Source organism: Lipotes vexillifer, unplaced genomic scaffold, assembly GCF_000442215.2.
Source record: "Lipotes vexillifer unplaced genomic scaffold, Lipotes_vexillifer_v1.1 scaffold1331, whole genome shotgun sequence".
Classification (NCBI taxonomy): Eukaryota; Metazoa; Chordata; class Mammalia; order Artiodactyla; family Lipotidae; genus Lipotes; species Lipotes vexillifer.
In genome coordinates, this window is record NW_006793978.1 from 1,085,998 (window position 1) to 1,100,476 (window position 14,479).

Here is a 14,479-nt window from a genome sequence, read left to right on the forward strand (position 1 = left end):
TCCAGCGCCGCGGCGGCGGCGGCGGCGGCTGGGCCGGGACCGGTCTGCCCGCAGTGCTGCTGGAGAGGCGGGAGCGGCAGTCGGGGAGCCCCAGGCGGCCGCCGGGGAGAAGCCGCCGCCGCCGCGCGCCCTCCTCCTCCTCCTCCCTCTCCCTCCTCCCCTCCGCACATGGTCTCCTTTGTCCTGTCGCCGCCGCCGCCGCCTCGCTCTTAGCTCTGCGCGCCGCGGCCGCGGCTAGGGCCGCTCCTCTTCGCCTCGCCCGCCCGTCGGCCTGCCCGGGACGCCCCTCGAGTCCCCACCGTGCCCGGCCGGCCCCGCGCGCCTCAGGAGCAGCCGGGAGTCAGCGGACGAGCGCGGGCCGGGCGCTCCCTCCCGGCCGCCCGCTGCCCGCCTGGCCTCGGCCGCGCTGGATGTGTGCGCGGCGCTGGCGCTCGGCCGCCCCGGAGCTGCCGTTCGTACGGATTTGGTTCGCGTGCATCCGCTTTCAGACTTTCGCCTGGAAAGGAGAGACTGGCGCGGACCTAGCCCGATCGGAGTTGGGCGTTTTCTCTTCGTGTTTGGCTGTTTTTCCCCCTGGTCTCTGACGATCCCCCATCGTGAGCCTTGCTCAGGAACCAAACCATGAACTTGGGGCTGACAGGACCGCTTAACCCTTTGCGATCAGGTAATGCAGCCCTGGGGGCGCGGCTCCCTCGCTCGCCGCCCGCGGTCGGAAGGGAGGCGGCGGGTCGGGGGTCTTTTGTTGCGGCGGCCGGGCCGGCGGGCAGGGGTGGCAGGGGCGGGTCTGGCGCGCCCGAGCCCCCCGCCGCCACCCATCCCTCCTCCCTCCTGCCGGCCCAGCCGCCCTCCCTCCTGCCGCGGCCCGGCCGCCCGCCTTTGTACTTTCCACCCCTGGCCAGCCGGGCTCGGGCGGGGAGCGGCGGCGCGGGCGGCCGGAGCTGTGCGGTCGTGCCCGGGGACCGGAGCCGCCCCGGCGCCACCCGCCCCGAGGGGCTCCGCCTGCCTCCGGCTGGGGCCGCGGCCTGCGCCCGCTCGGGCTGGAAACCTTGGCGCTGCGCTCGCTGCCGCTTCCCGGGGTATCGCTCCCCCGCGCCGAGGTCGGGATCCTGGCCCGCCCAAGGTGCCAAGGGAAGCGAAAGATCTGGGCTCGGGATCGCGGCAGCTGGGGAAAGAACTCGCGCTTAAGTTTCGAGGAGGTTTCTCTTTTCTTGTTGGAAAGCCCCTCCTCGTGCGGGTGCAGAGGGCCGTGCCAGGGATCCGCGGCCGAAGGGAATTAAGGTGGACCTCGAACCCGAGCGGCCGCGCGTCCCACTCCTGTCTGCTCGGAAGGCTTTCCTTCGTTTCCTCATTCTCTGTGTTCCTTTCTTCAATCTGTTTGACTTATTTAACTTTTCTTTAAACACCAACTACGGCGTCTAGTAATTTTTCAGTATTTTTTTAAAAAAATCTGCTTCCACCTCCCCCCGAAATAAAAAGCAGCCAAAAGAGAGCGTTGTTTTTTTCTATCATTTTTAGGTGCAGCCACTTCACGCCCTCATCTTCCAAAACCGAGTGAGGGGATGAAGTGAAATGGCGAGCAAAAGCTAAAGATCTTTACTATGTAAAGGTGCCCCCGTATTAAGAAAGGAGAGAAGGAAAAGCTGTGCTCGCCGGCTAACCCTTGGCTCACCACGTTTCCATTAGACGTCCCTGATTTAAAAAAAAAAAAAAAAAAAAAAAAAAGTTTTTTTTTTTTAAAAAAAAAAAATAAAAAAAAAAAAAAACAAAAAAACAGATGGGATTGAAACAGAGATTAACTAGACAAATCAGACTCCCTTTCTAAAATGTAAAAAAAAAAAAAAAAAAAAAAATCAGCCAGGAAAATGGTCCAGGTAATATAAGGAATTTCACACTTTTTCCTAAAAAACAATGAAAAAGAAAACACGCCAAAGATTAAGATCCAAGAAGCCACAAATTTGTACAAATGCTTTAAAGCACAAGTTAAATTTGAAAGTTCATCGAGAAAAAGCAAAGAATTTCCTTGTAGTTCCTGCTTAAGACTGGCTGAGAAGCTCTTCTCTGACTTTTCAGGACAGTGGCCAGCCATAGTTGTAACCACCTGGATGGGAGAGAAAGGGATGCAGATCATTTTATGATTAGCCTAAGTCCCATTGCTGTCATTTTCTTTTGGGTGTTTTCCCATGGAGGCCTTTTTGAGGACCCCCGCCCCCCCCTTACCCTTACCAGTTACAAAACGGCTTTGTGACATGTATCAGAAAATTAAAGGGCTGGAAAAGCTTTTATTAGAGAGCATTACTCCTAAGTCACTCTGAATATCCTGTCAGACTCATTTCCTTAATAACTTACCGGTTGGCATCGTATAATCACATCCTCTAAGTTCGCTTCAGACATAAGGATCACTTAACTGGCTACTTGAGAATATGGTGTGGAGCCCAGCGGAGCTGACAAGGGTGGCAGCCCCAAGGAGGGTGTGCAAGACAGCCAGAGGGCCTCTTCACCTACAGCTTCTGTCCAGTTTGATCTCTCTCTCTCTCTCTCCCCCTCTAACACACACACATACCCCAAGTGTAAATACAAACTGGATCGAGAACCTTTTCCTCACCCATGCGTTTTGCACTGACGGTACAGTACTTTGTTCGTATAGTGCTTTGGGCCAGTTAGGCTCCTTTTAATAGGTAGTCCCCACATCTGCAGGGGTTATTTCAATTTAGTAAAATGAATTAACTAACAGCCCCCCCCCCTTTTTTTTTCCTTTTAAATATATCAACTGTAGTTTAAGCTGTGAATTTACCGTAGCCATTCCAATTTGAACTAAGAGACACTTTTTCATCAAGGAATGGGGAAATGCTCTTATCTCCAAGTTTTTAGCTGGGAAACTCGTGTTGCTAGACATCTCACTTAATATTATAATAGAACAACACTATACCTGTACTTTTTGTTTCTGTAACTCAATATTCTTGATTCGTTCAATGCATATCTTGTTTCCCCCTCCATGCAGCACCTTTTTGGTGGTTTATTTTTATGAAAAGCTACTGTAATATGCGGTTTTATTTAATTATGTTTAAAATGTCAAGAAGGCCCTCAGCATATTTTTTATTCACGCAAAATAAAAGGAAACATCTATCAAGGATTTATTTTATTTTAAACTGCTTATGTATAAATGCATAGAGTTCAGCCCTTGTTTTGCACGTACTGTGCATTCATTTGTTTCTTGATCTATTAACCTTTGGAATCACGTTTACAGTAGGCAGATTAGAATTAAAATAAAGGGGAAAATAGTCGTAATAACAGTATTTTGTCTTTTTCTGTATCACTTGCATTGAGAACTAGAACTTGTTCCCTAGATAACACTCGGGAATATCTCATCTTTATCAACATAACACAAAAAGACTAAATTGAATATCTTCTTTGTCCCCAAAAGCCAGCTCCAGAGTCTGAATATGTTGTATTTCAGATTTCCCCGCACCCTATTTCTTATATTTCTTCTAGATTTATTCACCGTTCTCTGCTTCGCTTTGTCAAAACATGCATTTCTGTGCATAAAGTGTGAAGACCAGTGATTTCTTAACAAGGGTTGGGTAGCAACAACAGCGTAAATATAATATAGCCATTATAACTTGAAATGCATATACATCATCAAATTACTGTATGATGGAGCTGCTTAATTTTTAAGTTTATTTTTTAACTTTCCAGGTTCTAGAAATACAGTGCTTCTGAAACATTATAGCATTTTTCTCCAAACAGGCTTCATATTGATTTTCCAGAACATTAGTGTATAATTTAAATTGCCTGTATTCTTGCTGTTTAAACAGGCTTGTTTCACATTCCTGGAGCCACTGTAATAATTAGCAGACGTGATTTCTAGAAAATGGAAAGGAAATAATGCTGATGGTGTGTGTAGTGTTGGGTTGCTGGGCAGGTCGGCTGGCTTTCATTTCAACACCAAGGTCGTCGTGGTTACCACAGGGGGCAGGGATCTTGGGGTCATCAGATAAATCTTTAAAAATGAATTTCAGGGAGTGCTGGTTGACACTCTTTAGTGAGGAGAAGCTTAGCATTAAATAATAGGCATTTCTAGTTTGTGAGAGAAAACTGAAAAATATGGCATGTCTGCAAATATGAAAAAAGTACCGTTTCCAAAATAATGATCTGTCAATGAAATTGCAAAATCATTATGTGAATGAGCTGAATTGCTTTGTGTATCATCTCATAGAAATATGTTTTGCACAGATAATATGTCTAATAAGGACATGTTTTTAAAATCAGATTTTTTTCTTCCCTCAGCAAATAGCTGCACTGCAGGTCTGGCTCACGCAGTCAACCAGCACCACCTTATGGAGGATTGGGGGAAATTGCCGCTTTCCTTTTTAGGCTTTTCTGAAACGTAGTAAAATTGATTTAAAATCATCGTAATGATGATGGTGATGCCAAAATTAATGAGAATAGTAATGCTTTCTTTCCTCGTCTTGTGTTGCAGGCCTCAGATGCCAGCTCTGAAAGACTCTTCAATACTGTTATTGTAAACAAAGGTAAGACTCCTTAAATCCGAGCAATAGCTTATTTTTCTGTTTGCTCCGTTGTTGGGATGAAAGCATAAAGAACAGTGGTCATTCCCTTTTTCATTCTGGAGCCACGATTCATACTTCCTATTTTTGCTTGAGACAGAATCTGTGTGCTTTTGTGGTGCATTCAAAAACAGTTTATTTTAAAAGAATATATTGAATCCTTACTTAAACTGATTTGACTAAGAAATTACTACTGTCTATGCGACTTTCATTTAATGTAGGATGTGGTAATGGAGAATAACAGTTCTCAAGATGCCTTAACTTTGTTACTTATTAACTGCCCAGCAGTTGGAGAACGATAAATCGCTGATTTGTACTGCAGACTCCAATAATCAGTGCATGTTTAGTATTCACAGCATTATGGTCATAAGCCAAGCCTTACTCCACTGTGGGCTTTCTGTAAAATTAATAAACGATCAAGAGGCCAAAATTTAAATACGTGCCACCCCATTACTTTCTTCCAAACTGCAATATAGAGTAAGAGAGGCTAATGATACAGCAACACATTAAGGGGAAACTTATCCTAAATCACTGCCAATAGGTTTCTGGTCAGTTTTCATTTGTAGCAGTATTGTTGGGAATAATGAAACTTAAGGGAGCTTCTAGTCACGGGCTTTACAGTGGTGTATACTTTGAAAGGTGTAAATCATATAAATTACTTGATCTCTTTCTCTCCACTGTAGAAAGTGTTGTAGGTGCTTGTGTGGTAATTGCTAAATACAGAACGTATGCTTCCTGTCGTGGTCTCGTTCTGTATTACACGGAAGATACTTGGTAGCTTGAACAGGGTTGGGCCTTCATGAAGTGAAATATGAAACCACCCTGGCATTCTGTAGTTGCCTTGGCTAGCATTTTTGCTAGCTGGTTGGTCACACATGTTTCCAAGTGCAGTTATTTTGAGCTCCCAGATTATTTTAGAATTTGAACCAACTGCGGCTTTAAATAGCACATTATGTTTAGACTTCCCTTTAGGTGTACATGCTTATGTGATTATGCTGTTACTCCCAGAATTATTGTCATATTGAATTTTATCTTTTTTTATTGCATAATGGGGTATTCCAGTTTTACGTTTCATCATATATTTTGATGGACTGAAAGTTTGTATAAATTTGTTGTCCATAATGCTAAAGCCCAATAAAAGAAGACACACTGCAGTTCACAGCGTACAGGGCTCGAACGGAAAGATACATAATTGTTTATTGATCATTTTGACGAGGGAAGAGGTTGGGTAGATGGTCTGGGTAGATGGTCGTGTGTCCCTGAATGATAGGAGGAGGTGGAGCCTGAGGCCGGACAGTTCACCAAAAGGAGGTCCTCTGTGTTTCAGTGACACCCTGCCCCACCCGCTCCCCAGGACCTCCAGCCCACATGACCGTGTCTCTCTTTTGCTGACTTGCTGTAAAGTTTTGCAATGTGTTTCCCCTCTCTGGGATCAGGCCTGGCAGGAGAGTTGGCTCTGGGACCTGCATTCAGGCCCCGCTGCCCTCACGGGGCTGAAAGGCTCCCTTCAGGGCCGAGGAGGAGTGATTGATGACAAGCAACATCCTCGTCCCTCTGCCTCGTCCCTCCTGCTCCCCTGGCCCCTCTCCCTTTTCCAATCAAACGTCTCCCACATTCTTATTTTTGTTTACTTACAGAGTGTGATTTGTGGCATCTCTTTGGTTGTGAATAGTCATCCTGACAGGGTGTCTTTCTTCTGAGCTGCTTTTCTGGGGGTGATTTAGTTGCCTTGAAAGGATTAAGGTTTCTTTGTGTACACTAAAATCAACATAGGCTTTTTGCTAAGCTTTGCTTGGGAAACCATACACAAATAAGCATTTTAGTTGATGGCAGATTATTCCTTTGCCCCCTATTTCCATCAAAATGGCCTTTCTTTTCTCCTCCAGAGTTTCCCCTTAATGCCTTATGCTAATTCCTGTTGGTAACATGAATGACAAGAGCCGGAATCAATGCAAATCCAGGTGCTGCAAAGTAGACGGACTGGTATCCAGCACCCGCCCTCCCCCTGGAGAGAAAGAGATTAAGGGGGGGGGGGCCGGGGAGGGGGGAAGCATGGGGGCAGTTGTGTTAAGGGGATTAGTATTCAAACTGCTAAATATCAGGAAAACAAGTTCAAAAAGAGATTCATTGTATAGTGATAATGTCAATAATCGCTTCAAGACAGGTGCAGAGAGTCTTGCTACGTGCATGTGGGTTTGGGTCTGTTTTTACTCTGGGTAGTGGCAGTGTTTACTGGATGGATGGTTGACAAGGCCTTCAAGGAACTGTCAGCTTCCTGCACATCAAGTTCAAGTTCTCCTGCAAAGCAGCCTGCCCGCCTGCAAGTCAGGTCTCCCGTCTCTGTCCAGTATTCTTAGCCAAGAGCAATAAAAAGCAATGTAAGAAAGGGCGAATTTATACCAGGTAACAAACACCACTGGGAAGATCTTCAAAGCCTCGGCTTATTGAACAGTCTGACGAGTGCGGGGAAGCTGACACGTGTATTCCTTCTCCTCCGGATGTTTAAAGCTACATCACCTCTCCCTCTCAGCAGCCCCGCCGGGCTCCGGCCTTCCAGAAGTGTGGCTTTCAGCCGCTGGCGAGACTACGCCGCGGAGCCCGGTGGCAGGCAGATTCGGTCCATAAAATTTCACTGTGGGAGGGCAGTGCTAATCTCACAAGCTGATTGTGGTGGGGCCGGCCGGCCGGGCGTGGGGTGCGCAGCTTTGATGTCGGGCTGGGCGGTTGGGGGATGGGGCTGTGGCTGAAGCAGCAGGGGCCGTGGCTCAGGTCCCATCAGTCTGTTGGTGAGCTGGATGGAGTCAGTCGTTTCGCCTCTTTAGGTCAGAATTTTCAGTCACAGCAAAACCTAGTCCTGGGCTGACGTCTCCGGTGGGGATAAAACAGTTAGCTGGGGAGGGGCGGAGGGGCTGAAGCAGAGTAGGTGCCATGAACACATTTTATATCCCTTCTGCCTGTTTGATTTTATTTTGACTCTCTCGGTGTTGTAGAGTCTGTCCAGTTTAACAGAGGACCAGCAAGATGTTTGTGTTTAGGTGTTCCCAGTCGTTGTTTCCTTCTGACGCCTTTTATTTCCCACTTTGAAACAAATTAATCAAACGGTGCCTGCTTGCATGTACACAGGACATGCCCAGTGAGAACTGAGCTTGTCCAGAGGGGCGGGGAGATGAACCTCCAAGTTGCAGGGCTTAGGGTTGGAGACATAAAAAAATAGTTTAACTTTAATCAAGGTCCTGGTTGCCTTATTTAACCTTTATGTGTTTAAATGTTTACAGGATGTTCATGTGAATTTTATGAATCCTTCTGTCTTTGTGACTCAACCATCTGCCAAAGAAAAAATTAATTTTCCCAGTGAGACAGAGACACACAGAGAGAGACGAAGTTCTTGTCCATATTTAGTTGCTTGAACTGCTGTAGGAGCAGTAGGATTTGTACCCCAAATTCTAGACTGTTTATCCTTAAAAGGAACTAACTCGTCAGTCGATTCAGTGTGTCCAGCCAGTATTTATTACCGTTCTTTACCTACTCTACGTCCTACTTCTCAGGGGCTTTGCCACTTTCCTACATAGGCAGAAATGCAGAAAATGAGTACTTAGCAGACATGACTATCCTGCCAGCCCTGGTGTAGGTCCACCCACGGTCTAGTTTAGGGGTAGAGAAAAGGCCCTGAATTGCCTCTTTTCCAGGATCTGTCCTGCAGCTAAGGCAAGTTAGAGATGAGAGGAGCCAGGTGGTGTGCTCTCACCCCTTCTCTGCCCTTCATCTTCGTCTTGTGGTAATGCCGGCCCTCCTGGGGAGAGGTGCCCTGAGCTAACTGTGAGAGAGCTGCGCGTTTCCGGATAGCTGAGGTGGGGAATGACCCAGGTAGGGATGAGGCCCCTGATTAGTGCTCCCTTCTGCCGTGAGCACCCCCATCTACTGAAACGTATACAGCAAAGGAGCAGCCACCCACCCTCCCGGGTGGGACCCCCACCTCCCCTCCCCCCAGGTCAGCCGTGGGGGCTCTGGTGGACACTCACTCACCATGATGAGTGCCAGACGGAACACTGGGGCCACCTTGAGCTCTCTCTGACCAGGGCTGCTTTTCCCTTCCCAGGCCCCACCAGAACGACTAGTGGACACACAGGCCTCTTCTTGGGGTCAATTTTGTGCTGAGGGTTTCCTTGGGACACAGATGAGGTTGGAGCCTTTAGAATTAGTAGGGCCTTTGGGTATCTTTGACAATATGGTTTTATCACCTGGCTAAAAAATTGGTTGAGATTTGAGATGAGGTGAGAAAAGATGCTGCTTGGTGGGCTGAGGTTCAGTAACTGAGTACGTAATAAAATCTGTCATGGAGATGATCTCACTTCGTTCATCAAGTTTAGACATAAAGGGGGAATTCCTTGGTTTGGTGACAAGTAAAAGTAAGAGTTATGTTACCACCGAGGCCCCTGCCCTAAAACAATTCTGTGCTTTCTATGTAAGTGAAAACAATGCAATTGAGTGTGGGATAGCTTTCTTAAAAAAAAAAAAAAAAAGATACAGAGTTTAAAATCCAATTATAATAAAAATATGGAGACCATTTTACAATTCCTTGTAGTGTCCTGGGTTTCCTTGTAAGGAGAACATGACATAAAGCTTATTCGCCACGTGCAGAGGAGTAAACTGAGCCCATTTTAGCCTCTATAAATTAGTCCCATTTTTGTACTGTCTTAAATCCTACATAAGGGAAGGTTGGACTGTCACTCATTCTTTATGTTTCCTTCTCTGGATCCTTTTTGTAGTTTCAGAGTGTTTTCTTGGGTCTTTGGAGGATAGAGATGTCTGATACAGGGGAAATACTGTGGAAGGGTAATTGGTGCTTGATTGAAGACAAAGGAGTTGTGAGTGGTTGGGTTTTCCCTCCCACTCCACACTGCAGAGAACACGTAATCAGCTCCTTTTGTTATGGAAATTGACCTTCCTGTAGGAGCCAGACTCTTACATACAGAATTTGCTGTACAGAATTATTCCTTGAGAATTCTTGGAAACAGAAACCTTGTATTCTTAGTGTGAAACCACCGGGAAGGGTCTAAAAAAGATTCCATGTGGTCAGAAAGTGTTTCCCTCTAGATATTTTTCCATCAGCTGCTACCTGGTCTTTCCCTGACCTTGTTCGTGAGTATGGTGGGGAATCCTGGGTAAATGTTGGATCCCCTTACTGGAATTTTAACTCAAGGGGTGGAAGATATTCCGAGCATTTGCATTGATCTTGATGGTGTCTTTGGAGTAGAACTTTGACAGCGATGCCACTTTTCCAGATAAAAGTAGGCCAGATCTCCTGGTCCTGAGCGCCCCTGTGAGCTGGAGTAGGTTACAGGGTAACTAACATTCTTTGAGTCGGATGATCACATGCCACTGTTTATTTTTGAGCCCACCAAAAAGCTCTTCCCTTATTTTATTGATTGATTGCTGCTGTTCTTGGAAAGACTTTTCTCCATACTTGGCAATATTAGCAAAGAAGCTTGAATGTTGATCAGCATCACTTTTCATTCTGTTCATATTTAGTGCTTCATATTAGAGGCAATGATGTCAAATTCGCCATCTCAGAAAGTAATCTCCATTCATAGTAGACATATGGCCCAAAAAGTATCAGATCAGTTCTGGAGAGTCTTTAATGAGAACCCTTAAATGACAAAGGGCCTCCTCACTGGTAACAACCTTCAAGTGCATGGGGTCAGCCTCAGGCCTGGAGAGTTTCCTGCATGGAGGAAGCTGGTGGCTATCCCATGGCCTCTGGATTATTTCTCGTTTCTGACAACTGCACAAAAATGTTGTTTTCTCTGAAAATGTATGTTTATTTAACTAGGTTTCTTTTTGCTTCACAATCTGGATTCCATTCACTCAGTTACCACTCCAATTAACTAACAATTATTTAACATTAACAGTAATTACAGACGCCAGTTAAGCGCCTACAGATGTCAACTGTTAGCTTTGTACCTAATCACTCAGTGAAATGGAGAAAGTTCAACAAACATCAATTAGCCAGGCAATTAGTATGAGTTAGGAAAGAGCATGTTATCATGTGTGAGCTGATTCAATTTATTTTATTTTGGCAGTAAAACACACACAGGCGAGCGGCAGTAAGTTCCTCAGATAAGATAAAACTCTATTGTGTTGCAGCTTACATAAGAATTCTTTCCTTTCCCGTGCGTAAGTCAAATATGCACTTGCCTGGAATTTATTTAACTAACAAAATTTGTCTCAGTTACTCAGAAAGTCCAGCAATGCTCAGTCTCAGGAAGCAACTTTGGTGAATTATGAATCCAGTGAATATGCTGTATAGGGAAATGTCAAAATTTGTCAGTGGAAGAATGATTGATTCCCACTCAGGTAATCTCCGTGCATTTCGAATTTTCACCAGTTTATTCTTGAACCTATGGTGGAGTGGGTCCAACAGGGATTTTATTAATTTCATGGTGCCTGAACTTTTTGCCCAGCTGTCTTTGATCTAGCCTGGGGGCAACCATCAGAATCTTCTACCTACTTTCCCAGTCTGTGCTTTAAGAAAGTAGAAATGGCTCTCAGTTGAGGACCCACTTCGTGAATTCACCAAAGAGATCCTGGGCCCGAATTCAGATATTCTGTACCACTCCCGCACCCCACCCATAGACTTGACTTCCATCAATTGCCTTGGTGTCTGGACTTGCTGGGAAAGTGCATTCTAAAGCCTGCTTATGTAAGGTGGCCCATCAATTGGTATTTGGAGGTTCATTTTACCTCCAAGTGGAAAGCTGTCCATAAGTGGCTGTGCCTCTGGTTCCCCTCCTAGAGACGCTTTCTCACCAATTCCCGAAGCCTGTGGGTAGGAGTGGAAGGGGCCAATCCTCAGTGGGGTGCTCTGTCAGGTCGCTGTGTGTGTGATGTGCAGAATTCTACATTTGAGCAAACCTCTCAGTGTTAACTGAATCCAGGAGTTGAAAATTTAATATTGGGAGTTCCCTGGTGGCCTAGGGGTTAGGATTCTGGGCTTTCACTGCCGTGGCCCAGGTTAAATACCTGGCCGGAGAACTGAGATCCCACAAGCCACACGGCCAAAAAATAAATAAATAAAATTTGATATTATGTTCACTAGAATAGCTTAGGAAGAAGAGCTGCCGTGTTCCACGTGCTTTTCTCTTATAAATCTTTTTTTAAAAATTTATTTTAAAAAAAAATTATTTATTTTTGGTTGCGTTGGGTCTTCGTTGCTGCGCGCGGGCTTTCTCTAGTTGCAGCGAGCGGGGGGCTACTCTTCGTTGCGGTGCGCAGGCTTCTCATTGCAGTAGCTTCTCTTGTTGCGGAGCACGGGCCCTAGGCACGCGGGCTTCAGTAGTTGTGGCTCGCGGACCCTAGAGCACAGGCTCAGTAGCTGTGGCGCACGGGCTTAGTTGCTCTGCGGCACGCGGGATCTTCCCAGACCAGGGCTCAAACCTGTGTCCCCTGCATTGGCAGGCGGATTCATAACCAGTGTGCCACCAGGGAAGTCCCTCTTACAAATCTTTTACCCGTGTTCAGCACCCAGCGCACTGGCATGGCTGTCCTGGAGAGATGTCTTTGCCCTTCTGTATCACTTAATAGGGCCTCTGTTCATCTGCTTTGGCACATCGTGCTGCAGAGCTTACAGCAGCAAAGGTCTCCTATCAGGTGTCAGCTGCGGACCAGCTGTGGTTCCCCTTGTTTTTATTCTGGGACCCAGGCTAGAGAAGCAGCCCTCATCGTGGTTATCTTAGTAAAAGGAAGAGAGTAGAGACAGAATCATAGAACACCTCTTTAAAGTTTCAGCTTGGTTGTGGTGTTGGGCATTTCCAGCCATCTCATTGGCCAGAACAAGTCCCTAGGACTTTTTCCACCATGCCGTTCCAAAGTATTCTATGTTCCCTCGAAGTTAGTAGGAACATTCTCTTGACAGTGGGGGGGTCTCATCCAGGTCTTCCTGGCATTCCAGGATGCCCCCCGTGATCTGAGCAGGTGCTGCCAAAAGCATCATGGTGACTGCATTGCAGCAATGCTCAACTTTAGACATCTCTGATTTCCTTCCCTTCTACTAAGACATGTTTCCATATTTCCACTCTCCACGCCCATTCTTGTGCCTGTAAGTGGACCGATTGTTACTCTTCAGCCAGATTTTATTAGAAGTGATTTAGGATTTTCCAGCAGGGGCATTTCCCTAGCAACCGATGATGTAAGCATGAGGCCAATCCATGCCGAGGTGGGAGAGGCGCCAGTTAAATAAGGAGTAATGTTCTGTGGGTGCTCAAATCTTTTCTGACCCTCGTAAACCTTGTCTTATAGAGCAGGAGGTGGAGAGCACATCATTGCTTTTTCTAAGAGTCCTTTTGGAGAGGGAAATGTCTCAAGTGTGCGGTGTTAATAGGCTGATGTGGGAGGCGGTTAGGTTGCGATGCCTTTAAAACCCACTTGGAAAACATTTCCCCCTCTTATCTATCACCTTTCACATCTCTCAGAAGAGTAACACTGAAACCTAATTTTAGCCAGGATTACATCATTTTCTCATTTATCTGTTTACAGCCGGGGAAGGCTTTTCCATAGCAAAGCTCCTCTCACCCTAAGCCCAGCCATGTAATTCCTTTCATTTTATACCCGTTCTTGATTTTTCCAAGTGTGGGACTGTCCTCTGCTGGACTTCTTGGGCTGATCTCTGAAGGCTTCTTTATCCATGAACTTCATCCATAGACTTGGGTTTGACAAGGAGTCTTCCTCTGAGGTCGGATTTGTCATTTGTGAAGTGAATGACGTCAGGGTTCATTCCGTTTCTTCCTTCAGTTGGCAGAAAGTGGAAGCCATATTGAAATGAATTCTTTTGTTCAGCAGTTATTACTGAGGGAGTTCCCTGGCAGTCCAGTTGTTAAGACTTTGCTTTCCAGTGCAGGGGGTGTGGGTCTGATCCCTGGTCGGGGAGCTAAGACCCCACATGCCTCACAGACAGAAAGCCAAAACATAAAACAGAAGCAATATTGTAACAAATTCAGTAAAGACTTTAAAAATAGTCCACATCTGAAAGAATCTAAAATAAATTATTATTGAGCGCTGATTCCATAAAAGGCACAGGAGATACAGCAGTGAACAGATCGCATTAAACATAACGACCAGAAGCATAAGAGCTTAATATATTTTAAGATTCGAAAAGAGACTTTTTAAATGGTGTAATGGGAAAGAAGCCTTAAGACCTTTTTAGGAGGGAGAAGCTGATCCAAGGTGAGCCCTGACGGGTCAGCAAACCAGAAACAGACCAGCCATCAGACTGCAGACGATTGTCACCCTTTCAGAGAGGGGTTCTGTGGGCACAGATGTGCCAGCTTGTGCTCACAGTGAGACTAAAACCTGCCCCTTAGAACTTTCCATTGTAAACATTGATGCTGTCTTTTTTGTTAAGTTATTTAAGCTATTGAAAAGATTTGGGGGAGAATTGTAAAGGTCTGTGTATAGCCTATCAACAGGGCCTCTTGATTTCATGTTTCCTCAGTTAGATTTTGTTGCTTAAATGTTTGCCAGGTTGGCATACTGCGCGGAGGCGGCAGGATGCACCACAGCTGTTAGTTATAGAAAATCGAGGCTCAAGTCTGAGCTGGGCTGCTTGTAACCACGAGCAAATCACTCTATCAGACTAGGTTTTCTCGTTAACTTGAGGAAGTTGGGTAGACTGCAAGATCCCATCCCGGTCTAAAGGCCAGAGTTTGCTTTGGAATGTTCTAGGTCCTTCTAGAGCCTGCAGCTTGTGCAGAGGGCATATATTTCCCAGAGAGCTGTGAATGAGACTGTGGACACTTGCATTTGGCAGGAGTGTCGTGACTTCAGTCCTGAACTTATGGGCGAGAATAGGGAAGCAGAAACCTCTCTTCACTCCCATCTCTATTGGAAGCATCTGAGAGGCAGGAAGCGGTGGGGGGGGG

At 46.1% G+C, this 14,479-nt stretch overlaps 1 protein-coding gene across 1 annotated transcript in view; it reads left to right on the forward strand.

Moving 5' to 3' along the window:
- The window catches only part of LOC103086590 (autism susceptibility gene 2 protein), a 1,147,884-nt gene that overhangs the window by 1,055,450 nt on the left and 77,955 nt on the right, over positions 1 to 14,479 (forward strand). Inside the window, 1 exon segment of the mRNA XM_082931398.1 lies at positions 4,478 to 4,529. Within this exon segment, the coding sequence (XP_082787524.1) occupies positions 4,478 to 4,529 (52 nt within the window).